Genomic DNA, 25,454 nt, shown 5'->3' with positions numbered 1-25,454 from the left:
GGATAAATATTGCGTGAATTATCCCCAAAAAACATTACTAGTATGTCCTATGTACGTGGCGCGGACTGTACGGTAGTACAGTACATATGGTCCCGCAAGATGATTGGCAGTACAGTAGGAATAATTCCCTCATTAAATCAATTCCGCTGTTGTTTTGACCCGAAATACTGTTTCACAGTGGTGAGGGAATTGTATGTAAATCCGTCGCCCCCTGTACATAGCCCGTTGGAGTGACCAGATGCTGCAGGGGCCGCCTTTCGCATCAAATTGTGAGGTTAGTTTAGACCAATGAGATCACTGGGTCTGCTGTTGGGCCAATTGTAAATCCCAATTTGACACATCCGCCACACAATGTTGCTCCAGGTTGTCCGTCGCGCTGCCAAGTCGGCACGTCTATCGTCGTCTGCTGCACGATCAGCCATTGCTGTCCACACCGCAGCCACGGTGGAACAGCAAGCCAACCCATTGCCGTGGATGGGAATGGCATTGGCGGCATCGGCGGCGGCGAGCATTGCGCTTTGCGACGCGCCTCCGCTCTCCCAGATCGACGACATTCAGACGCCCGATGAGCGTCCGTCCGTGCCACTGGACCGCGTCCTGAACGGCCACCTCAAGACACCCGTGTCTGGCGTCCAGAGCTACAATGCTGCCTCGTACAAAGCCAATCTGCCCATTGAGGTGTGTTCCGTCAGCCGATTGATTGATCAGCGACTTCGTCGATCCCACACACTTTTGTATTTCTAGGATCGATTTGTGGTGCATGTTGAAGACGGCGCTGTGTATGCAGCCGTGCTCGATGGTCATGGTAAGCTCATCCTACCAAATATCCATCGGATCAAATCTCCACCAAGGTAAATGCTCAGTACAATGCTTCGACTAGGGGGCTGGCAAGTATCGCAGTACGCCCACGACCACTTGGTCAAGAACGCCCAAGCAGAACTGGCTAAACTTCCGGCCAAGAGCACGTCCAAAGTACCAACCCTTCCCATGTACAATCACTCGCCCTTATGACTGATCCTTGGTTTAGGTGGCGACAGCATTGGAACAAGCGTTTTTGCGCACGGACTATGACATCCAGGAGCTCGTTCGTCCTGCGTTTGAGATTGGGTTCATTCAAGTGAACCGCGTGGGCGCGTGCTCCCAGCTCGCGTACATCAAGGACGGCTTGCTCATCGTCGCCAACGGTCTGTCAGCCTCTTCATGACCCTTCACTATCGTTGGACGCTCACAAACCCAACCGTAGCGGGCGATTGTCGTGCGGTGCTGGGGTCGGTTGAGGATGGCTCGGTGGTCGCAACCCCTCTGAGCAACGACCACAACGCCAAGCTGGCTGTGGAAAAAACTCGTCTGAGCGCTGCCCACCCTAACGAGGCCAACATCGTCGTGTGCAAGCACCCAGAGTCGTGTTACGTCAAGGGGGGATTGCAACCCACTCGGTAATTCACCCCCACCATATATTATGACAACAACAACAGATACCACTTAATGCGATCGTGCGGTAGTGCGCTGGGGGACTTTGCCTTCAAACACGCGTCGTTCAACGGCCCCGCAGACCCGACCCTTCGCGCCAACGGGCGCCACATTGCTGAGCCATACACGCCCCCGTACGTGTTCGCGTTGCCCGAAACGATCTCGCACGTTGTCACAGCCACGGACAAATTTCTCATCCTTGGTACACTTTGCACTTCGAATCATGGCATCGTGCTCGCCGATATGAATACTTTTTGTCAACAGGTAGCGACGGGGTGTGGGACTTCTTGACCAACCAAGAGGTACGTACTTTGGATATTTTTGGTCTGGTTTATGTTTCAAAGGAGAGGATAATACAATATTAAGTGGAAGGAATATATATATAATGGTACGGCTTGTGTAGGCAGCGGACGTCGTGCATGCATGTGTGGCGCGGGGCGAAGCGGATCTGGCCAGTCGCGCCATTGTCGAAGCCGTCTTGACCAAGGCTGCTGAAAGCGAAAAGTACGGCCGACTGCTTTGGGTGTAGGAATAATATTTCGTTCGAATGACATTATGCGTAGGCTGACGTTGAGCGAACTGTTGGACTTGGAACCGGGGAAGAAGCGCCGCCACATTCACGACGACACGACGGTGGTGGTGCTCGTGTTTGAATAAGTCGTTGGTTACCTTTCGCTCCACAACGGACAACATCCAAGGCTGGGGACATGAAATATTTAAATATTACTAGTACTACATAGTACTACGTAGTAATATATATTATGTTGCCTAGTTTCATGATATTTGGCCTTATTTTCGGCCTACGAAGTGGGGGTGATGTCGAGCTGATCGGTTGCAAACACTGCGACAACGTTATCACCCAACGATGGAAGCGTCTCGACGGGGCTATAACTTCCCACATTCATTGGTAGGGTGGTCACTGTGACAAGTGCGGTGGAAGCGCTAACGCAGAAGAGTTGGGTTTGTTGGTTGAAATCCATCGCCACGGAAAACCCTGCCATCGCGCCTTCTGGCACTCGCATCGCCGAGGGGGCATCACCATCTTCTGGTTCCAAATCGAAACTCACGAGAACGGACGTGGTTGCACTCATCGCCAACCCGGACACTTGTCCGGAAGGCCACGTCACCACTGTGAGGTTGGACACTGGAGATGCCAGCAGCAACGTCCAAAACGATGGCCAACTGCCGTTTACGCCAGTTTGCTGCAACTTGTACACAAATCCTTGGGTGTCGTCCACGGCGAGCACAGCCAACGCGCCGCTGGCGATCGTCGTGGCTGCCACTGATCGCCACGTCAGAGGGGAGGTACCTCCAAGGGGGGTCCACGTGCCCGACCACCCCCCGTCGACCTCGTACGATGTGTTGGAGTACAAGATGCGGTTCGTGTTGGTAATGTCGATGCAAAAGACGGCTGCCATGGCATTCGCATCTTTGGTCACTGCTGCATCCAGACAAGCGACCGCCCCAGGCACGACCTTCCACTCGAAATTGTACGTGCCGTCGCCTCGCACCGTCCATTCCTTCAGTGTGTATGAAGTCCCATCGATAGCCAGGAGCAGAGATTGGCTCACGATGGTCTTGTCCATCGTCGCAATCCCCAGCGGCTGCCGGACGGCGCCGTTACCCTTGAGCGAGTACACTATGCCCTGGTTGTCGAGCGCGAGTGCCAGGTTGGAAGCGTCGCCGGCAAAGAATTGCTTGACGCTCGACGCAAATAAACGCCATTGGGGCTCCCACGTGCCGTGAAAGTCTCGGACAAGGCGATACACGGTTTGGTTTTTCAGCAGGGCAAACAGCTCTTGGCTACCGGGCAATCGCGTCGACTCGGTAGCGACGAGCTTGGTAAAGTGGTTGACGTCGTCGAAGGCCACGACCGGGTCCCATCCGCCTTGAGCGGTCTTGAGGAAGCCACTCGTGAGCCCTGAACGTTGGGTGAAAAAGAGCTGGTTCAGGCCGCTGATGTCGGACGTCGTGGCGAACGCTTCAAATGAAAGCGGGAGCTGTGTGCCGGCATCGAACGAGTCGGACGCCGTTTGCTTTTGCTCTTGGAACGACAACCCGTCGGCCGACGTAAAGTATACGTTGATGAAACCCTGCCAATCGGCCTTGACTGCAATTTGGGAGCTGCTACCCGTCGCCATGTCAGCGTACCAAAACGACAGCCACGAGCCGTCGACGCGTTGGAGCAGGGCCCACAGTTTGTTGGACGCGTCGCGTGCAATCAGGCCCACCTGCGTGGCTTGCACGGCTTCGATTTGAACCAGAGCGGGCACATTTGTGATCTCTGGGGCTTGGTATTGTGTTGGAAGGGCCACCCACCCACTTGGGGGCCACGAATTCGCGCTGCTGTCCTTGGCCAGTTCGTACACCACCCCCGTGGTTGTCAAGCAAAACACGGATACCCCAAAGAAGATGTTAGGGGCCGCGGAAAAGTCGCGGCACGACGTCGGTGCCGCTGGGATGTGCGACCACTGCGGCCACCCCACGGTTATCGTCGAATCAGGCTCGAGAATGAGCCCAGAGCCGTCCTCCAACCCAAACACGAGCGTGGTCATAGAATACGGCATGTAGCATAGTTCAATCTTGGACACGTTGACTTGTCCGAGGGGCACTCGGCGAACGAACATACCCTCGTCAGATTCCACCATTTTGTACACGGTGCCCTCGAGATTTCGAATAAACACTTGGCCCGTCTTTGGGCCACTGACGAGTTGGCTCACGTTTGTTGCGTAGAGTGACCACGGGGACCACGTTCCAAACCTATCTTGCACCCGTCGGTACACGGTGGCGTTGCGTGCAAGGCCAAACAGCTCTTGGACGACAGACTGGTTCGAGTAATAGACGGAGACGCCGTCCAGAGGAAGGGGGTGACGGAAAAAGGGAGAGGTGGCGACTTGAGTCAGCCGCGACGACGGGGCGACCACAGAAGCACTGCTCCACTGGGTACTTGTAAGCTGACTCATCGTCCATACTGTCCCCTGACGATCAACAAAGTGAAGGGCGTTGACTTGGCCGCTTGGAGCCACGGACGGAAAGTTGAACGATATTACTTGGGTTGCAAACGGGGTCCAGGCCGCGAATGTCCCATCATACGATTGTGCAGATACTTGCAGGTACTTGTTGGATCCCAAGATGACAATCACAAAGGTGTTGTTTTCGACACCCGAGGCGACACTCACTTGAATCGCGTCCCCCCCCAAATACTGCCATGCTTGCCACCCATTCGGAGATTCGAGGGTCGCCCACACCCCCCCGTCAATCTCGCTCACACCGCACAAACAACGGTAACCGACGGGGCTGGTTGCGACGCTCATCTTGACGAGTGTCGGGCCAGACGAGGTGTCGCTGTTATTTAGCGATTCCCACGAACTCCATACGCCGTGCACTTCTGTGGCCATGTTGATCACGCCTGAGCCCATCAGCGCAATGACTTGGTGGTTGCCATCGGCATCGCAGGTTGCCACTGCATCCAAAACGTCCCCGTCGAATGTCCACCACGTGGAGGTTGCACTTCTAGTGCCTGACGACGTTAACGCAAGCAATTTGTTGATGTCAGTTATAGCATAGAGCCCCCACAAGCCAAGAACGTTGCGATTGGTCGCTAGCGTGACCACTTTCGACGGGCCGTTGAAGGGTTGCCACTCGTGCCATCGGAGGGATGTCGGGTCATCTTGCATTTGGTACACAATTCCATCGGGGCCAACCACAAACAACACATTCGAGTTGTGGTCATTGGCAGTGCCAACCATGTGCTGGACACCTGTGCCATACGGGCAGCTCCACTGGGACCAGTTGCCACCGTCGCCTGGTTTGGTTAGAATGTAAATATTTCCTCGGTCGGTCCGTGCGTATATACGTTGGACGAGACCTTGAACAAGAACGGATCCAATGCTCAAGAGCAAGAGGAAGGGTATTGGCATGGGGATCAAGCACACAGCAGCAAATGAATCAACCAAGATTTGCTTGAACCACGACTTAGGTAGGATATTTCTGTCGAAAGCAGTTACATGTTGCAGTTGCTAGTACAATATGAGGTGAGCAAACGGGAGGCTAATTCTGTCAGCTACCAGAGCAAAAACAATTGTTGCCGTTACTGGACAAATTTCATCAACATTCGCTCCTGTCCTTCCAGACAATCGTTGTGGGCAATCATGTTGCTTAAGACAAATAGAATCGCATTCCTTTGAGCTCATCGTTGAACTTGTGCGCTTGACTTTTGTGATGGTGTATGTGCCCGATGTGTTGAAAAATGAAGAAAACTTTAATTTAGTCCCGCCACAAAAATGCAAGCCCAAGACAAGAACTACAAGTACGGAGGAACAACCTAATGTATTGATGGATACGTGGCACGAATAATTGTGCGCTCTCGACGCTGGGGTGGTACAACTTTATTGGTGTAAGCAATCTGCGTACGGTCTGTTGCTTTAAGTAATGCAGCGTTTCGTGAAGTGGCGCTGTAGTGCGAGAAATCTCGACTTGTGGAGGTAAATGCGTGGAATTATCGAGTGGTTAAGGTGGCGACTCCAAGCGAGCGAAGATCCAGTCGTGGAATTTGTCAAATGTCATGTCTTCGGCCATTGCTTGGTCAAACAAAACCTGCAGCCCAAGATCGTCAGGCTTGATCTGATATTTGTTTCTAGCAAATGCACACAACATCACCTCGTTCGCAATGTTGCACCGGTCGTTCTGGATACCCGCGCCGGCAATTTTGATGGCGGCCGCCGTCAACACAAAGAACTGCCCACAACGTCATTTTCAGCTTAATAAGATCCAATATGGGTCGTACTTCTTTGAGCAAGTTTTCTTCTGGCAATGGCTCGGGTTTGGACGCGACCAGAGCGTTCAATCGATGGATCTCCTGGTGCAATGTCGCCATCTAATCAGTCGGTCAGTATTTCTCGCGCGCTGAGACGAAAGCCAAATTCGTGGCATACGTGTTGCGCCTGTTCTGCCTCCCGGTGCAGGAGCAGTGAGCATGTGGTGCACGATGCACTTGGTCGTCGCACGGGCTTGACGGGTGACGCGCGTCCAGCAGTCTGCAAATGCCCATGTCCACTCAAACCAATATCGTTTGGACGGAAGTACCTCGCGAAGATGCTGCATCTCCAGCGTCATGGAGGCCACCTGCATACAAGTCATCACGACGCTGACGTCTATAACGGGGGTTGATGTACCTGTTGAGCAAGGGCCGCCTCCCGTTCCATCAGCACTGTGCAATTCGAGCACGACGATGGAGGGGGGGGGAGGGGCAACGGCGCTTGCTTGGCCTTCATAAACTCCTTCTCGAGTTCCCTCGACAGTTCGTGGAAGAGCGACCCTCGTTTCAGCACCTCGGCCCGGCGTTTCTCCTGAGCAGATTCCTGGTGTAACATGGTCGTGCAGTCAAAGCCGGTGGGGTTGCCGCCGTCTTGGCCATCCATGCTTTGGTGTAATTGGCGCAAGAACGACGATGGCAGGGTCGTCGATTGATGATAAGAATCGGACCGGGCGTAGAGGGGGGAGGTCGGATTCGACACGGAAAACTCGCTGGACTGGCGACGGTGGCTGCTGTTTGGATTGAGGGGCGATGGGTTGCCATTGGCAATGCTCTCGACAAGCTCCTAATTTTGACACATGGTTAAAAAACGAGACCGTAAAGCACATTGCAGCCTCCGTACGTTGTGCTTTAGCAGCAAATCTTGGGCCACCTGGCGCTCGTGTTCGAGCAATTCCGAAATGCTTTCAACGTCAGCCGTGAGGACAGCGACCTGGTCGTTGTTCCAGTCAACGATTGAAGATTCTCGTGGACCGGTAAGTACCTGCTGAATTGCAGTCGACGCTTCTTCACGAACGGCTTCGTGCTGGATTGTCTATGCGGCATGTCAATGTATCAAATGAGGTGTTGCAAAGTAGTACCAGAGCTTGCAACAGCTGGGACGTTTCTGCGTGTTTGTCGCTGAGAAAGTCAAATTGACTTTGCACTTGGTCGTAGTTTTGAGTCGTGTTGGCGAGCGCCTCGACCAATTGATCAATGCGCAGGTCGTTCTCGTGCGAATTGCCGCGAAGCTGCTCAAACAAACTCATCAGTGCCACTCGTAATAACTTCGTATACACCAAACATACGTCAATCAATTGTGCCTCCAGCGATTCGTTTTCCGACTCCAACATGATGTAGCGTTGCTTCAACGTATCGTGCCTTGTTTGCAATTCCGTGGCGTCTGCGGCCGACCGCAAGGCACTCAATTGGGCGGTATTGAGTTCGTCCTTGGTTTTCACCAGCTCGTCTTTCAATGGTTTGATTGTGATCCTAGTTGAATCGTTGGTGGTTTCAACTGAAACTGTTCCGGTGGTATGCACGTACTTGGCTTGTGACAGCTCATACACCAACAAATCGTTTTCTCGCACGAGTTTGGTGTGGTTAATGTCCATTTCCCGGTGCAACAACATCATGTCTTGCAACTTTTGCTCCAAAATCTGTGCAAATGGCATGAACAATTCTGGCTGACATGTGTGAACGATCGACATACCTTGACTTGCCCTTCGGCGTCGTCGCTTCGTTGTTTCAACTACAATTGTCGTGTTACATACAAACGAATGCACGGTCAAGGTTCAATCGTACGGCCGTCAGTTTGGATTCCATTTCGTAGTCGAGTTGCTGGTTTTGAAGCAACAACGATTGTCCGATGCGAGCAGCCAACTGGGTTTCTTCCAACGACACTTCCAGCGCTTTGTGTTGTTTCTCCAGTTCGCTGTGAAGCGTTTCGACCTACACGCACATATCAATGATGCTGCAGTGTTGGAACAATATGACATGGTTCATACTTCTTGCTCTTTCTTGATCTTGTTCAACTCGATAGGCCCGCCCACCACAATCGACCGCACTCGACGGTGGCTCGCGCTGCGCTTGGTTCCTCTCGGGGTCGTGACTTCAATCGATGCTGCGCTGCTGCTACTCGCCTGCACGCCTCCATGGGTCTCGTCGACCACGTCCTCGCTAATCGCCTCCATCACCACGATTTACTTTTGTAATTGTGGCGACCTTCGTAGTTTCCTTTGCAGTGGGCGGTTTAAGGAATTCTATTTATAGCGCAAAGCTCAGTTTCCTCGATGCCATTGGCTGAATTTTGAAGAAGCGTTACATTCATGGTCCAATCAGCACCCTTGGTCCGAATAGTTGAATTCTTTGAATTTTCTGGTCAGCATCCTGTACTCAACCGTCTATCGGTTGACGCATTTGGACATAGAGGAGTACTGTATCGAATAACGAAGCGGGAAATACAGTAGTAGTACACGTCATATTTGTGTTCACACAAAGCCTTCAGCTTCAACTTCGTCGTCGAAATCGTCGTCTTGGCTCAACATGCTGTAATCGCTTTGCAAACTGACGCTGGTCGGTCGCATTGGTGCAGAGTGAGTCGCCATGGTGGCCAAAGGGACCGGGGGCTGCTCGTTGAGGATCGATTCGACCAAAAACGCTTGTCTCTCCAACTGCGAGTTCACGCGGGTCGGGACGTCGTTGAACACCGAATTAAGCACGGAGCGCGCGGCCACCATCGCCAGGAGCACGCCGCAGAATCCGTCGAACGTGGACACGATGGAGGCAGGACCAAATGTCTCGACCACAAACACCACCAAGTAGCTGTTGGACACGATCGCCCCCACCAACACGATGCTCATCATGGTCGAGTACCAGGTGGATATGATGACGGCGGGGCGAGGGCGGCGGGTGATGCTCATGAGTTGCGTGGCTTGCAGTCGCAGGGACATGATGTGGTCCAGAAAAGACACCGCCGGGGCCAGTGGACACACCACGACCCCGCCCAGCATGTACCCAAACCGAATGACCAGGTCGATGTGGTTTTCCATACTCGCTTGCCAGTTGGCGTCGCCCTGGTAGAACTGCTGCTCGCCCGTGGCCATCGCAGCTGGTTGCGTGACCAGGCGGACGACGCGAATGACGTGGGTGACGGCCACTTCCATGCCGTAGATCACGTACAACGAGTTGATGTGGCGTAACTGGGTCTGTGAAAGCATGTACACGAGTGACGCGTAGCTGTTGAAGGCGTGGAACACCCCCGCCTTGAGCACGTACGCCCCTTGGTAGGTGACTTCGGTGCGGTGGTTCTCGTACTCGATCAGCAGGACGATCGCTGCATTGAACATGTGCTTCATGCCGACAATGCACAGCCCTAGAGCGAACGCGATGCCGACGCTAGTCCCGCGGGATGTGGTGGCCTGCACGTACAAGATGAGGGCTTGGACACTCAAGGCCACCGCGGCCACAAGGAGCAGCACCCCCCACCCGACCACCCATCGCACGACCCGGGCGTTCCTTTGAAAGTACTTGACCTTTTGGCCAGTGATGGGGTTGCGGATAAAGTCGCCAGTGTACACGGCTCGAACCTGTTGAGGCTGCGGCGACGATGCCGTCGAGTACAGTCCCCACTGCAGTTTCAATATGGACGTGACGCGTGTCCAATGCTTGAGCCAGAGCGTAGCCCACAGCACCATGAGCACACCAAACCCGGGCACGACCCACACCTGGGCAGCATTGCCCACCGAGTACTTAGACTGCTGCCACACGAAGAAAAGCACCCCCGCGAGCATGGCGAACGTCAGCCACTTGGTCGCATGTCCCAAATGGGCAAAGTACATGGCCACGTTCGAGCCAAAGTAGCGGTGGATGCGGTCGAGGGGCTGCGACAACGTCCACGGCACCCACGCGTTCTTGAGCAAGTCGTGTTCTGTCTTGTCATGAAGCGGGAACGCGGATTCAAGCACGCGTTGGGCCAGCAACGCGTCCGTGTGGATGTGACGCTGCAGCAGACTGTCCAGAATCTGAACGCGCTGCACCGGACTAAAGCACGACGACGACGACGGTGTCGCATAAACTTCCTGCCACTTGCCCAGCTGGCGACGGTATGGCATATGCAGGTACTGATACGGTCGATACTTGAACCGCTTGGCGAGCAAGTTGTACTTGGGGTCCGGATTCCCGAGGTAAAACGGAGCAATGTCCACGTCTGGGTTGGCAATGATCGACGCTTCGAGCGACGTGACGAGCTCCAGCACTTTGGAGTGGGGATGCTTGGCGCGGAATTCCTGGTACGCCTTGTACGGACTCGCGCCGGGGGTTTCGAGGAGGGACATGCACTCGACGAGAAGACTGTTCAGGTGCGGGTACACGACTTCCGAGTCGAAGCTGTCGAGGTATTGCTGCATCGAGAGCCATTTCAACGGCGACGACGACGACAGTTCGAACACCGACACGTCCGAGTGTTTCAGTAGCTCTTCGATGCACCACAGCACCTTTTCCAGCCCGTACTTCCAAGTCTTTTGCGCCATGTACAATGTATTGAGCGGGCGTTCGTGGAGCGAGGCCACCATTTGACTGAGCAACTTGTCAAAGTTCTTGTTGGCGTAGCTCAACGCGTTGTTTGGGTGTACATCCGACGTGGGTGTAGTCGGCTGTGCGTCGCCCGTGCTCAAGTACGTTTCGATGCGGTTCAGTAGCGTTTGCGGCACATCTAGCTGTCGGAATTGTTCGCCTTCAATGTCCACTTCAATCAACTCTTTGAAATTCGCGAGCACGTGGGCCAACGACACGTGCGTGCGCGGCTCGCGGTTGTGCAACGCGGCCAGCAACTTCTCGAGCTTGTCCGCCATCTCGACGTTCGTGTAGTCGTTGCTGTGAAACACCCGCTGCGTGAGCATATTCTCCAGCAGTAGCAACAAGTTGACCCTCGTAGCTTCGATCCGCGTGCGGTCCACAACGTCCACCATGCCCTTGTGCAGCGCATGGAACACCCCTTCGTGAGCCAACTCCTTGAGCATGATCTCGTCCAGAAGCATGGGCAGCTGCATCCGCACCGCTTCCTGCTGCAGCTGGCTCTCCGTGGCCCGCACTTCGCAGAAAATGAACGACGACAAGTACGTGGACGATTTGGCCGCCGACGGGTACACATTGAACGCGAGGTTGGCCTTCTTGAGAGCGTCCAGCACCGTTGACAGCGCCGGCTTGGGGGATGTCGGACGAGAATGGGACTTCTTGGGGAGGGCTTCGGGGTTGGGAAATGCGAGGCAATACTCGAACGCCAGGGTTGACGTGTTGGCGGCCATGTGCCCGGGCCATCCAAACGCCTTGTGGTACAGTTTAGCTACGTAGTACGCCTGGCGTTCCAGTTGCAGCCGAATGCGCGACGGCGTGTCTTGGTACCCCACGATCACGAGCATGCGACACACGACGAGGCACAGGATCAACGACAGCACCACGTGCTGGGACGAGATGGCGGCCAGCGAGGCGGGTCCAGGCGGCGCCGGGGTCGTGGGGGGTTGGGTCGGGTACAAGGACACGAGCAGCCACGCGTTGGTGACCACGGCGACGTTGAGCACCCAGTGCAGGACAACGTACCAGATGCCCAAGTTTTCAGCGCCGCGCGGACGAGGACGGCGGCACGACGTGAGCAGCTTGGCGCCGTTGAATCGCAGCTCGAGCGAGTAATGCACGAGCGATAGAAACGGGTTGAGCGGGCACAACACGGCAAACACGGTCACAAAGGCAAAGTGCACGACGAGCCTCAAGTGGTCCAACATACTGTCCTTCCAACCATACTCGGCCAGGGCAAACTGTCCTTCCATGTCGTCGTCAGTATCGTCGCCGCTTTCATTCCGAGGGTGGTGCTGGTTGTTCCGACGTCGGGATAGTACGCGCTGACAGTGGTACACGACAATATACGCGCCATACACTTTGTACACGAGCCATGCGAAGTCGGGGGGGTTCATCGGTACGTAAAAGGCAAAGTACACCAATGCTGCAAAGTGATTTACGCCTTCAAAGAGCACCAGTTTGAGCACAAACGACCGCTCGTACGCAGACGCCGTCGGGTGGTTCTCGTACTCGTTGAGTTTAACGCACAACCATTGAAAGACCGTCGACAGTGCCACAATCTGCGCTACGATCAACCCCGCCAAGAGCGTCATGTTGCCTTGCGCGTAGCCCCACGTCGGCGACACATACAGCCGCGCGACGGCGCCCACGGCCAGCACGATCGCCTCCATCAACACCACGAGCACGAGCCACGACCCGCCCACGCGCAGCACGGCATCGACGCGGGAATTCGGGCGATTTCGAAACAGCACCATGTCGTGGGTGTGTTTGTCTAGGTCCGACATGCCCCACTCTAAGGCCAAGACGGCGTTGCGCCGCTTCCAGTGCTTGAGGAAGAAGCACGCCCATAGCATCATGGCCACGCCAAAGATGGGAAGGACGTACGTGAGCGCAGACGCCTCGACGTACATGGAAACTTTGGACGGCGCGATCTGCAGCGTCGTGATGGCGAGTCCGACGAGTGCCGCCCACAGCACGTACGTCGTGAAGTGGCCGAGGAAGGCAAAGTACAAGGCGACTTTGGGGCCAAAGTAGTCGCGGATGCCCTGGAGTGGCTGCTGCCATGGCGGATAACACCATGCCATCCACGTCTTTTGCAACGTGAGCCTTTGCGAGTCGCAGTGCAATGGATACGCAGCAATGACCACGCCTTCCGACGTGAGCAGGTCGAGGTCAAGGCCGGCGCCGCCGCCGTTGACGTTGGTGAGGATGCTCTCGATGAGCTGCATGCGATGAATGCTCGAGAAGAATGCGCCGTCGTGAGAAGCGTAGATCGACTGGTCTGACTCTTTTGCGTATGGCATGTAAATGTGACTGTACGGTGGATAGATGGGTCGACGAAACAAGTCCAGCCATTGCCGCGGCGGGTTCTCGACCTCAAACGACTCGATGTGGAAGGCTTGGAGACCCGTTTTCGCCACTTCGGCCAACACGACGTCGTCAACAAGCACGGGAAGGTTCACACGCGCCGCTTCCTTTTGAAGGCGCGTGACGTTCGCGCGGACCTTGCAAAACACCGCCGACTTGGAAACAACTTCTTCGGTTGTGAGACCAGCGAGATGCAGTCGATGGACAATGTCAGGCTTGGAAATGGATGCGTTGAATGGCGCATCGTGAGGAAACGCTAGGACATAGTCGTACGACACATGCAGCGACGGCGACAACGTCGCCGTGTCTGTGATCTTGACAGCCAACGAATCAGGTGGACCAGAGCCGTACCCTTCGTTGGGTGCCTTTGACACTGTGGAGGACTGGTTGACCACAAGGGGGACCTGCTCTTCCCGGTGCGGCATCGGGCTCGTTACCCGGTAGTCAGTAAGTCAAAGAGTGTCACGAAGCCGTCCGGAACTTGAGCGAATAAGAACTGCATGTTTCCAATTATCCGGATGAAAGCCATCAAACAGCCAATCAAAACGAGGTGAGTGGGGAATGTAGGTCCAAATGCCCTTTTTCGCTGCTCATGAACAATAATAATGTGACAACCGTGAATCCACAATAATAATCAGTCCACATATTGACTTAGTATTATTTACATCGTGACAGCAATGCGTGGGTGTTTAGTTGTCGTTAATAGTCATGTCGAACGTGTCCTCCTTGTTGGCCACGAACTTGCTCACGACGTCGTCGGGCAAGCGGAAGATGGCCTTGTTGTTGAAAAACTGCTGGCGCTTGAGCTGGGCCGACACGGACGCCGGTACGTCCGGGATGACTTGGGAGAGGAAGAATCGGATGACCATCATGACGGCGACAAACGTGACGAACGCAATGAGCTTTTGCACCTTGGCGTACTCGTCGATGGCAATGGCCTGCTGTGCCTTGGCGTACTCGTCGAGGACGTCAGGGTCTGTGAACAGGGCCGTGTCCTTGAGGAAATCGAACGTGTTGGACGTCCACACGACCACGTACGCGTTGGTGAAGATGGCGATGGTGGTGCACCACTCGACGATTTGAAGCCACATGCCGATGCTACCGGCGCTGCGAGGACGCGACCGGCGGTTCTCAAACAAGAGGCGGAACCCGTCGACGCGGATTTCAATGTAGTTGTTGACCAACGCCAACACGGGCGTGAGCGGAAATGACACCACGAACAACGAGCAGTACCCGAATTGGGTGATCATCTCCGTGTAGTCGTCGAACGTGCCGCTCCATTCGTACGTCGAGAGATAAAACTGCTTTTCCGCGTCCGAGAGGGCTTCAGTCACGGCGTGACCCTTGACGATGCTGCGCTTGTTCAACCATGCAAAGATGCGGGGAAGCAGAATCTCACGCACGTTGCCCACGACCAGTTGGATGCCAAACACAAGGGCCAAGCAGTACGCGAGTTCGCCGAGGCAGTCGCTGTCCTTGCACTCGCCTTCGAAGGACTCCTTCAAGAACGCTGTGTAGAACAACGCGGCAAAGTTGTTGACGAAGTTGAACACGAACGTCTTGACCACGAGCGACGCTTCGTACTGCGAGTCGGTCTCGTGGTTCTCGTACTCGTTGAACGAGTAAAACGTCTTGTAGTAGATCTTGCCCATGATCGTGATTTGAACCACGTTCGCCACTGACGCCAAGACCGACCCCACGGGGATGTGCGACAACACGCCAGGCAGCTTCAACGCGGCGTCGTGCGTCCAGACGTACCGCAGGCGGAAAATACCCCCGACCAAGAGGAACACAATCGAGATCAACAAGAGCAGCACGCTCCAAGACATGGCCACGCGCGTGTACTTCTTCGTGGGGGGGAAGTAGAGGGATGTGACGCCGTTGATGGGGCTCGCGAAGGGCTCGCCAGTGAACTGAGGACGAGTGTTCTCGTCGTCGGCCAGGTCGGACATGCCCCACTTCATCGCCCACACGTTTTGTTCGCGCTTCCACGTTTCCAAAAATAAGGTGGACCATATGCACATGAACAAACCAAACGCAGGGACCAAGTACGGGATGTGCGACACGACGAGCACTTCTCCCGAAGCAAGCGTCGTGCGGGTGTCCTTGATAAACAGTTGTGCGGTAAACACAAGCACGCCGAAGATCGCGGCGTACAACATAAATGTCGTGTAGTGGCCCAAGTACACAAAGTAGAATGCGATGCGTTCCCCAAAATATTCGCGGATGTTGTCGAAGGGTTGATTCCACGGCATGCGGAAGGCGGGAATCCAGTCGCGTGCGAGGATTTTCACTTCTTCGTCGTTATGCAGAGGATAGCACGCCAAAATCGATCCGTTCAAGATCAACTTGTCCAAGTCCAAGTCGCAGCACTCCTTGGAGATGATGATGCTTTCAATCAATTTCATGCGCTTCACAGGGGAAAAAACCGTCCCGTCCAAGTTGCGCTTGGCAAACAAGTACTGCTTGTCGTCGTCGTCTTCGAACGACGCGTGGATGTATTCGTACGGTGCAAAGTCGTAGATCTTCTTCACGTCCGAGATGGGGAACGGGTTGATGCCCAAGTCCTCGAAACCACGCTCGGCCGTCGCTTGCAATTCCGACGGTTCCAGCAACACGGGCATGTCGATGCGATCGGCTTCGATCTTCAAGCGCTGATAGTGGCAACGGATTTCGCAGAAAACAATGTCGCGGGTAGACGAGTAGTACAAGCGGAACTGCAACCCTTGGGCGTGCAAGCGCCGGAGGATGTCTTCCATGGAGATCGGAGGTTGCTTCCCTTCGGCATTGGTCGTCTTGAACGCGATGGTGTAATCCCAATGCACGCTCGGGTCGTTGATGTCAAGTCGCATGGAGCCGTAATCGCGGTTCGCGAAGATCTTCTCCTTCTGGTACGCGAGCTTCTGCTTGACCGACATGCTCAACCTCAGGACAATCGAAAAGTGAAGTCAATAAATGATGCTCGGTCGTGACTGGTGCCCGTCCTTTCTGTCGTCGGGTCGATAGGCGTACATTCCACCTTATACAAATATACCGTTTAAACGTGAATGTACGTACGGTATTGTACGTTGTACGGGTATAACCGTACAAACCTTGTTTGAAAACTTGAAGTTACAGGGGCGTGGGAAATCTTGGACGACGGACGGGCCGGGGATGTGATGGTGTACGCGAGTACATGACATGGAGAGCGAATTGACGTGTCTACGACTTATAGCGATGGACCTCCACCTAAGTGACAGGTCGGTGGAGGATGATTGAGCGGGTGGGGGTGATTGTCTCCTGAATGTGCTTGTGCGACGACCTTGCAACTGGATTTTCTGTTCAGATTCGCGGCGAATTTCACTTGTTGTTGGTCCCTTCGTCTCAACATGGGGCCATAACGATATATCCAAGTGCCGTGATCTCAGTGGATGGAGTCAGGACGACGAGTTCTACAGTTGTGGTCGATCCCTTTAATGCTGTGGCCGCGCGCATGTTGCCGCCGTAGAAGTAGGGATATCTACTTCTAGGTGGTGAAGCGAAATAAGAGGTGATACAAATATCAAGAGAAAGTACGTCAAAAGGACGAAGTGACGTTATACTTGCTTTTGATATGCACTTTGGCAGCCAATGGGATTAAAATGTACATGTCAATCAAGACTTCTCTGGTGAAGTTGATTTCTTGGTGATGATGCTGCAGGGAGACGACGCGGCGGTGCCGCTTGTGTGGTCCGACACTTCTGTGCCCACCACACCGGCCCTGCTTGACGAAGTTCATGACGTGGGCGACCAAGACGAGGTCGCGCTGGTCAGTCCAACCAGCTCTGAGCATACAGACCACTCAGTTGTGGACTGCGAGTCGACAGCGGACCAAAGTCCTTCGAACGAAGTGTCCGTGACCGTAGATGTTGCCTCTTTGGAGAAAGACGCCTCGCCCTCAGTCGACGCCATCGATCCATCGGTGTCACCTCAGTCTGTTCCCATTGCTGACGCTATTGTCATTGGAGGGGCCGTTGACGTCAGTCTTGTGGTTGAAAATGTCTTCGTGTTGTCGGCGCCACTCGATGATGTAGACGACACATCGCCACTTCTTGGTGCGACGGCGGATGTGGCGGCAATCGTCCCGCCGCCCGCCATCCCAGTTCAAGTCGCTGCCAACGGAGACCGCCTGCATTTTTCCCGATCGCAAACGGACATTCGCATTTCCAAGTTTTCCGCCATGCCGTCGATGCAAAAGAGTCAGACATTCCGTCTCGCGCCTCGACCCAAGAGCGCCGACAAGTCCCATCGTGGGGAGTTGCAGCGCTTCTTGAGCACGCCATTTCACGACGACGGGGACTACGGCTCCACAGCGACTTCGCCGTCGATCGGAGGAGGATCGTCAGCGCAGCCACTTCTTGGGGAGGACAAGTCCGGTACCTCCACGAATCTGCCGCCCAAGCAGCCGTCGGCGCGCAGGTCCGTCAAGGCCGGGCGTCGCGACCGCGGCATGGACGACACCAAGTGGGACTTCGTGCTCGTGTTTCCAAACCCCGAGTTCGAAAAGGACAAGAAGGACAAGCAAGTCAAGTACCCGTTCATCCCGACCATGAACGACATGCTGACCAAGCTGCGCCAAGCAGGTCTCGACACGCAATTGTCCAAGTCCACCAATCTCGACGTGGACGTGCCCAAGGACCAGTTCATTCCACCCTTTGTATACTGCAAACTGTCTGCCTCGACCGAGCGCCTCAAGGAAGAGGCGGCGCGGGTCCACATGTCCATCGGCCTTGTCGAGAACAAGCTGGAACGTATGGCAAAGCAAGGCGAAGTGCGCTTTCATATCGAAAACCCCGAAGACCGCGCCGCGGAAATCAAACGGCAAGGCCACGAGCCGCTGCCCCCCGAGAAAGTGTCCAAGGTGGCGCGGCGGCCATACAAGAAGATCCAGTTTCAAGCTGGTCGGGAACTCGACGTGTTCAACACGTTTGACATGTGCGAGCTCGAAAACATGGACCTCGAAGCATCGGATGTTCAAAGCCCGACCACCAGCAGCAGCAGCAGCAGCCGCGGCTGCACTTCGTCGTCGAAGACGGCCCAGGAGGCGCCTGCGTCCCTCTTGAGTGCAATCTTTGCGATGTTCAAGCGGTTCCGTTATAAACCGTACCAGTACATCCACATGACGTACACGCCACAGGAAAACGTGCAGAATCTGTACGGCACGCCGTTGTTTTGCAGCATCAAGCGCATTCGACTGATTGAAAGCATCGTGCGCAGCGCGACGGGCGCCGGGCTAGACCTGGACATGCTGGTCCAATTCCGCGCCATTTCGTCGTTCTACCCCTTGCATGACGACGAGTACTGCCGCGACAGTCAAAGCACATGGAGCACGTCGCTGTGGCTGACGCACCAGCCCATCGAAGCCACCCGCGACTACTTTGGCGGACAGGCGGCGCTGTACCTGGCGTACGTGGCGCATATCACGCGGTGGCTGCTCTTCCCGTCCATCTTTAGCATCTCGCTGTACTTCATGTCGGAACGGTACCTTGTGTGGGTGTTTGGGTTTGTGATGGTGTTGTGGGCCACACTGTTCTTGAAGATGTGGAAGCGCAAGCTGGCCGTGCTCGGCATGAAGTGGGGACTCACGGACTTTCACGCGCAAGACCACGACCGCCCCGAGTTTGACGAGTCCATCAACAGACACATGCCCAGCGCGCACTTTGGCTCGATGATCTTTTTCCGCCGGGTGTTTTGCTTCGTCATCACGGTCGTGTGTCTGCTGCTGGTGTTGGCGACCAAGGCCAGTCTGTTCTACGTCCGATGGATAAGCAAGGCCACACCCGAGCGCTTTGACTTTGCCATGCCACTGCTGTTTGACAACCAAACGATTTCGCTGTCGTATGGCGGCCAGCTGAAGATCGTTGCCGTCGTGAATGTTCTCGCCATTTGCGTGTGGTCTAACCTGTTTGCGCGGGTCAATAGCTTCTTGACGGACATCGAAGTGCACCACACCGAGACGTCGGCGCAGCAGTCGTTCATATTCAAGGGGGTGGTCTTTGAACTCGTCAACAACTTTGCAGGCATCATGTACATTGCGTTCGTCAAGCCACACTTGGAAGGTATCGACGGCGATTTTGCTGGCCCGGACGTCGAAGCCGTCGAGGAGCTGAGCGAGTACATGCTGTACATTTACGGATGCCAGCTGCTGTTTCACATATTGGTGCATGTGATCTTTCCATGGATCCGGTCGTTGTGTTGCATGCCGCGAGGGCCGAATGTCCCGCGACGGAACAAGAAAGCCAACCGACCGCGGCTTCAGACCAGCCTGTCCCTCGACGACAAGTCGGTGAGCCGGGACATCGAAGCCGCGGCTGTGCTGCCTCCTCTTGTCCAGCCCAAGCTCCTGCCCGTGGAAGTGCAGCACCAGCTGAAAGAATACGGATGGAAGGGACTGTTTCAAGACTACATTGTCATGGTGATGCAGTTTGGCTATGCCACGCTGTTCGTAGTGTCGTGTCCGTACTTGCCGCTCCTGGCGTTTCTGTACAACCTCGTGTCGATTCGAGCGCACAGCCTGTCCTTGGTCACCGTATACCGCCGACTTGCGCCGCGCAGTTCGCAGCACATTCGTCTATGGGCGGCGTTCCTCGAAGTGTTTTGTGTGTTGGCTGTGGTCACCAACTCGTGGTCGGTCGTGGCTAAGGCCGAGATGGCCGCGCGGACGCTGGCCTACTTGCACCTAGACAACGACTACTACGTGCTGGTGCGGTCGCTTTGCATTGGCGGGTTGGTGCTGGGACTGTACTCGATGGGCAAAGTGCTGGGGTTCTTCATCAACGACATCCCCACGCGCGTGCAGATTCAGCTCGAGCGCCAAGAGTACTACATTTCCAAGGTGCTGCACCTGGGGTACCAGTGGGACAAGACGATGCACTCGATCCTGTTTGCCAAGTCTCAAGAAGAGCTGGAAGCGGACGAAGGGTACGGATGGGACTACGCGATCGTGTTCCCCAACCCCGAGGTCCGTCGGCCGCCCAACCTGCATCCGCTCACGGGCAAGGTGGAGCAAGTTGCGAGCATGCGTGACATGATTCTCAAGCTGCACAAAGCTGGGTTGCAAGTGCAGTTCTTCGAGTCCACGGCCAAAGTGAGCTCGTTCATTCCGTCCATGGTGCTGTGCAAAGTCCGCGCCAGCGAACAGCGCTTAGAAGCGGAAGCCCACCGCGTCAAGATGCCGCTGCGGCTCAACCCCGACGAGATGGCGTTCCAAGCGACGCAAGGTGCGGTCACCACCGTGTGGCAGCGCGTGCGCAAGCATGTCCTGGCGATCGAGGCGGAGTTGGCCGTCCATCGTCTCGACACGTTGCTGGTGGAAATCAAAGCGCTCACGGAAAAAGCCGACTCGGACGACGTCGTGGATGCGTCGGCGGCGTGCGTGGTGACGTGGGACCAACTGCTCACCCAGTTGTACTTGGTGCTGGACGATTTCATCAAGCAAGACGTGGAGATCAAAGCGATGTACAAAGCACTTGGCGTGGACCCGCAACGCCACAGCTCCATGATCAAGTTGACCACGCTATCGACAGACATGATTGAAAAGCTCATCATTCATCATGACGAGGATGAATCGCTCGTGGAACTGCTGCTCAACGCGCCGCGCTTGCTGGACGACATCTCGGCGGGGCTGCAGCAGGCGGGCAAGGACATTGGCGTGCAGATCAGTCTGCTGCCCATCCTGCTCCCGTCGCTAGCCAAGCGTCGCAAGGCGAACAGCCCCATGCTACCTGAGCATGACTTGCAAAAGCTCATGGAAGCGCTGTCCCAAGGCTACGCCAAGATGATTCCGCTGCTGATCAAGATGGGCCATGTCCTGGCGCTGACGCTGCCGCTGCCAGACTTAAAGGCGATTGAAGCCTTGCTCGAAAAGCGCGACGTGGCGGGCCTTCGGGACTTGGGGGAGCCCAACGAATGGCTGCGCACGGAACTGCACCTGATGCACCTCATGATTCAAGACGTGAGCTTGGAGCTGCCCCAGCTGCGCCAACGCACACTCATCATGGACACGCCGCCGTTGTCCGTTGCCGCCACGATCCAGTTATTTCTCGAGGCGGTGATTGCCAACCCGATGATTGACATCTCGCCGTTTTACCTGCAAAGCCCCGACCCCAAGTACAAGGGCCTGACGGCCAAGTTCCGGTACGCACCGTATGAACACATTTACATGGCGTACCAAGACAAGAAGGAGCTGCAGCACTGGTACAACAAGACTGCGTCCCTACATGGCCCCATGCAGCTGTTCAATAGCACCGAGCGGCTGTCGCTGATCGAAAGCATCATCACCAACAACGAAGTGGGCGCGGGGTTACATTTGGACAAGTTGATTCTCAGCGGCGCGATCAAGGGGTACTTTCCCCTGCACGACGACCACATGAAGGCCGACTTGTGGAAAAAGTGGAAGTGGAGCCTCCACCAGCCGATTGAAGAGATCCGGGCGTACTTTGGCGTGAAAATCGGCTTGTACTTTGCCTACTTGGGGCATTACACGTCGTGGCTAATGCTGTCGGCGGTGGTGGGCCTGGGGGTGTTTGCGACCCAGATGCTGCAAAAGCGGTACTTTCCGCCCGAGATTGCCGAAGGGTTCAACTGGGTCAAGGTGCTCGCGGTGCCCATCTACGGCGTGTTCATGGTCGTGTGGGCGACGCTATTCCTCAAGCACTGGATCCGCAAGCAATGGGTGTTCTCCATGCGGTGGGGGATGACAGACTTTCACGAAGAAGAGCAGGTGCGGCCGCAGTTCCAAGGCATGCTCATGCGCGACCCAGTGACTGGCGCCCGCATGCGCTACTTCAGCGACAAGCAGCGGCGGTGGCGGCTCATGTTTTCGTGGTTTGTGCTCGCGATTCTCATTTGCGTCGTGCTCGTGTTCGTAGCGGGGATCTTCGTGCTCCGGTACGAGTTCAAGCACAGTGTGTTCATTCAAGTGCCGTACTTTGGCAACATCGGGACCCAGCTGGCGTCGCTGGCCAACGTGGCGCAGATCTTTATGATGTCGCAAGTGTACAATTACATGTGCAACTCGCTCAACGACTTTGAGAACCACCGGACCGACTCGGACTATGAAAACCACTTTGTCGCGAAAGCGATTGTGTTTCAGTTTGTCAACAACTTTGCGTTGCTGTTTTACGTGGCGTTTCTCAAGAAGATCCTTGAGCACGAGTGCGTGGACAACAACTGCATGACTGAATTAGAAGTGTCGCTTACGTACGTGTACGCGTCGCAGCTCGTGATTGGCAACTGCCAAGAGGTGATCATGCCGCTGTTCTGGGCCAACGTCGAGTACTTTCGCCACGAATGGGTCAAGAAATCGGATGACCATGAAGTCGTGAGCGCCGTCGAGACGCAGTTCTTCATGCCAGAGTACGGCTGGGCCGGCACTTTCTGGGACTATTTGGAGATGATCATCCAATTTGGGTACTCGACGTTCTTTGTGCTCGCGTGCCCCCTCGCGCCCGTGTTTTCGTTTTGCAACAATATCTTTGAGATCCGCATCGACGGCTCCAAGATCTCAAAGTTCTGCCGCCGCCCGCGCCCCAGCGGCGCGTCCACGATCGGCCACTGGGTCAAGGTGCTCGATGTGTTTGGAATCATCACGATTGTCACCAACTCGTGGATCATCGTCACCACGTCCAAGTTTGGCGACCTCATCCTGCTCATGTGGCCCAAGTTCGACCAGTACTTTAGCACCATGGGCCTCTTCTTCACGCTCACCGCCGTCTTGCTGGCAGTGAAAGGTCTGATCAACAGCTTCATCCCAGACATGCCACGTCACGTGCGCGCCCAGCTCAAGCGCCAACGCTTCGTCGTGTCGAAAATTCTGTCCACCCACGACACAGACTAAACCGCCGCGTAAACCATGAATAGAGAGCGATACATACGATCGTGTATTCGTTTCGAGTAGATAGATATATATATATAAGAATTTATATATTTGAGCTAGTGGTCGAATAATGTTGTCAACTGTCTTTCCGAAGCGGCTTGGTCTCGTCATGCGGCTGCTTCATGGGCTGCAGCAAGGACGGCTGTGGAGGCCCTCGTCGTCGGTGGTTGCCCAACTTGAGCTGCTACGTTTATAACGACGTGTGAACGACGAAGGATGGGAGCAGTTACAGTACTTGGCCCAGGCGCTGGCCCAATGCTGCTGCGGACGGTCGATACAGAATCGTGTCTCCCACATATTCGTGCTCGTGCTATTTTCAAAGCGGTCGTACCCATTCAAACACTCAGTATACACCACAAACAGCACCATGTCAAGCACAACCCACTGAGCCACTCACGGATCAATCTGTACCTCATGTTGCCTCGTTTTTGCTTCACCCAGTCGACGTTCCCGTGCCTCAGCCACCGGATTCTACGGCAATCGTCTCAAGACTTGTTCAAATGTCAACACACCCACTCTACCTTGATCTCAAACTCGCACGGGCCTAGCCGCGATCGTCCTGGGTGGTCGCCCTTTGACGGCAACTCCTGTACAATTTGCATCAGAACAACCACACATGTTTGGATGGGTGGCTTGCTATCTTGCCTTGTCAAGGGTCACCGACGCAATGGACGACAACGTGCCGAAGCTTCGACTGGATCTCAACTCGGCAGAGTGCTGAAGGTAACTCTCGTGTTGTTGAATGTGCTGGTGCACCGTGCTGCACGATCCATCCGACACGGTCATAGTGTATCCCAACTTGCGCCCTTGGCATCCCGTGTAGTTGTACATGTGCATGATCTACCAAGGTACTGTACACTCACAAACGCCTTCCCCAATATAGTTAGTTACCTTGTCCACGGAGGGGCTGAATTTCAGAGACACCTTGGACCGTCCAGGTGCAGAGGCAGGCGGCAGCTGCAATCGTTGGTGCACCATCTCCTCCGACTACAATTTATATCAACGTGGAGCTGTCTAGAGATGCCGTCGAATGCAATGGCTACGGACGTACCGAGTCGGCGTCGTCGTTCATGTCGTACGCGGCCATGCCGTTACTGGCTTCGTCTTCCGACAAAAAGTCGGCGTCGTTGCTGTCGTCGCTTGGGATCTCTTCTTCCTGCATCGTAAACTCGTCCAGCACGTCGCGCACTATCAAGTTTGGCTTTGGACCGTGGCGGAGCTTTCGGTTTTGTCTAGAGACGTCATTGGTTGTTTGTCCAAATATAACGGAAGACAAGGAACTAGGTATGATTGGGATATATATGTACATGTCAGCACGCCACGCGCTCCACGACGCACACTTGGTCTTGACGCCGGTCGTCCACTCGGAAATGGCGTCGATCATCCGTCGCGAGCACGAGTGCCGCATCTGAACGATGAAGTCCGGGTATGCTTTCTGCATCGCTTTGTACACGGTGCGGGACACGCAATCTAGTCGTGATTGCTTGAATGATTAGAAGAGTTGGAGAGTTAGCTGTGACAAGGGCCAGCATATTAAATACATGGAAAGTAATCGAGGAATTCGTCGGCGGCGCCCGTGGGGAGCGTTGTGTACAGCACCTTCGTTAGCAGTTTGCCGTAGCGCACTAGCCAGCAGCATCAAACCCACGTCACATACAGAGTGGTCATAATGGATGAGTCAACGCACTTGCGACTTGGTGCTCGACGTAAGCTTGGGCCACATGGGCGTAACAGTCGGCGGGCAGTGGTTCGTTGCCGTCGGATTGGTTGAAGAACTCCAAGCTGGCCCACCAAAACAAGTCGGAAATCATGTGCACGACGATGGGTGACCGAAAGAAAAACTTGCTCCAGTAGAACGTCGTCCTAAGGATTGGTGAGAACGAACGAGGTGCACGACGGCGGTTGGTACCATTCTCCTTTGAACGTGAGATTGGCTTTGACTGCTTTTTCAATGGAATCGAGCTTGATCTCGGCGCTCATCGGGGGTAAGCTTCCCAAACGCTCCATGTGTGTTTGGCAATGTCGAGTGACGTCGTCCAGTGTGGCTTGCTTCCGCGTCCACCCAGCTCGGCGTTTGATCCGTTTCTTCAAACTAGATGAACTCGTCAATGCAAATCAAGGTAACTCCACCTACAGAACGTTGAATCGGTTGACAGCACTGACTGTCCGAACGACCGTGGATACGCGGCGTATCGTGGGGCTTCCGTCATGGCTGTCCTTCTTGCCCAAGGTGTCACGCCGCTGCATGCCAATTGGCAGATGCTAAAAATAGAATGCCAGCACAGCTAAAAAGTCCGAATTTGAGTCCGAAACTAACAGTTCCTAATTTGACTTTCGTGAATTTTCAAATGAACG

The 25,454-nt window shown here is 55.0% G+C and overlaps 7 protein-coding genes across 10 annotated transcripts; 3 read left to right on the top strand and 4 right to left on the bottom strand.

Annotated features, from left to right (window-relative positions):
- The first annotated feature begins 331 nt into the window (after positions 1–331).
- Positions 332–2,272, top strand: H257_13060. Of its 2 annotated transcripts, XM_009840483.1 has the most exons (9): positions 332–678; positions 745–805; positions 881–972; positions 1,028–1,184; positions 1,244–1,436; positions 1,503–1,672; positions 1,735–1,772; positions 1,874–1,974; positions 2,034–2,272. In XM_009840483.1, the coding sequence occupies exons 1-9, from the start codon at positions 352–354 to the stop codon at positions 2,125–2,127; spliced, it is 1,233 nt and encodes a 410-aa protein (XP_009838785.1). In that variant the 5' UTR covers positions 332–351; the 3' UTR covers positions 2,128–2,272. The 2 variants fall into 2 exon arrangements, with proteins under 2 accessions (XP_009838785.1, XP_009838786.1); XM_009840484.1 differs by having other exon boundaries at positions 1,503–1,772.
- On the top strand, positions 2,171–5,445 carry H257_13059 (hypothetical protein). The gene has a single exon (XM_009840482.1). The coding sequence runs from the start codon at positions 2,845–2,847 to the stop codon at positions 3,214–3,216; it is 372 nt and encodes a 123-aa protein (XP_009838784.1). The 5' UTR covers positions 2,171–2,844; the 3' UTR covers positions 3,217–5,445.
- Positions 5,446–5,946: 501 nt separating this feature from the next.
- On the bottom strand, positions 5,947–8,487 carry H257_13058. Of its 2 annotated transcripts, XM_009840480.1 has the most exons (14): positions 8,272–8,487; positions 8,069–8,215; positions 7,977–8,015; positions 7,811–7,923; positions 7,573–7,756; positions 7,366–7,515; positions 7,269–7,319; positions 7,128–7,217; positions 6,645–7,070; positions 6,556–6,594; positions 6,405–6,506; positions 6,257–6,346; positions 6,130–6,207; positions 5,947–6,066 (listed from the first exon to the last, which is right to left on the bottom strand). In XM_009840480.1, the coding sequence occupies exons 1-14, from the start codon at positions 8,455–8,457 to the stop codon at positions 5,980–5,982; spliced, it is 1,782 nt and encodes a 593-aa protein (XP_009838782.1). In that variant the 5' UTR covers positions 8,458–8,487; the 3' UTR covers positions 5,947–5,979. The 2 variants fall into 2 exon arrangements, with proteins under 2 accessions (XP_009838782.1, XP_009838783.1); XM_009840481.1 differs by having other exon boundaries at positions 6,405–6,594.
- Positions 8,488–8,644: 157 nt separating this feature from the next.
- Positions 8,645–13,655, bottom strand: H257_13057 (hypothetical protein). The gene has a single exon (XM_009840479.1). The coding sequence runs from the start codon at positions 13,627–13,629 to the stop codon at positions 8,755–8,757; it is 4,875 nt and encodes a 1,624-aa protein (XP_009838781.1). The 5' UTR covers positions 13,630–13,655; the 3' UTR covers positions 8,645–8,754.
- A 170-nt stretch (positions 13,656–13,825) lies between these two features.
- On the bottom strand, positions 13,826–16,146 carry H257_13056 (hypothetical protein). Its single transcript, XM_009840478.1, has one exon. The coding sequence runs from the start codon at positions 16,120–16,122 to the stop codon at positions 13,894–13,896; it is 2,229 nt and encodes a 742-aa protein (XP_009838780.1). The 5' UTR covers positions 16,123–16,146; the 3' UTR covers positions 13,826–13,893.
- Positions 16,147–16,851: 705 nt separating this feature from the next.
- On the top strand, positions 16,852–23,217 carry H257_13055 (hypothetical protein). The gene has a single exon (XM_009840477.1). The coding sequence runs from the start codon at positions 16,872–16,874 to the stop codon at positions 23,058–23,060; it is 6,189 nt and encodes a 2,062-aa protein (XP_009838779.1). The 5' UTR covers positions 16,852–16,871; the 3' UTR covers positions 23,061–23,217.
- H257_13054 lies at positions 21,842–25,354 on the bottom strand. 2 transcript variants are annotated; one of them, XM_009840475.1, is made up of 12 exons: positions 25,234–25,354; positions 25,009–25,191; positions 24,787–24,962; positions 24,641–24,724; positions 24,407–24,569; positions 24,151–24,331; positions 23,991–24,086; positions 23,745–23,939; positions 23,621–23,686; positions 23,511–23,570; positions 23,335–23,409; positions 21,842–23,283 (listed from the first exon to the last, which is right to left on the bottom strand). In XM_009840475.1, the coding sequence occupies exons 1-12, from the start codon at positions 25,344–25,346 to the stop codon at positions 23,176–23,178; spliced, it is 1,500 nt and encodes a 499-aa protein (XP_009838777.1). In that variant the 5' UTR covers positions 25,347–25,354; the 3' UTR covers positions 21,842–23,175. The 2 variants fall into 2 exon arrangements, with proteins under 2 accessions (XP_009838777.1, XP_009838778.1); XM_009840476.1 differs by lacking the exons at positions 21,842–23,283; positions 23,335–23,409 and having other exon boundaries at positions 23,454–23,570.
- Between the last annotated feature and the right edge of the window lie 100 nt (positions 25,355–25,454).

This window comes from Aphanomyces astaci, assembly GCF_000520075.1.
Source record: "Aphanomyces astaci strain APO3 unplaced genomic scaffold supercont1.45, whole genome shotgun sequence".
NCBI lineage: Eukaryota > Oomycota > Saprolegniomycetes > Saprolegniales > Verrucalvaceae > Aphanomyces > Aphanomyces astaci.
Note: the sequence above shows the minus strand (reverse complement) of the source record. Positions and strands in the feature narration are given on the sequence as shown.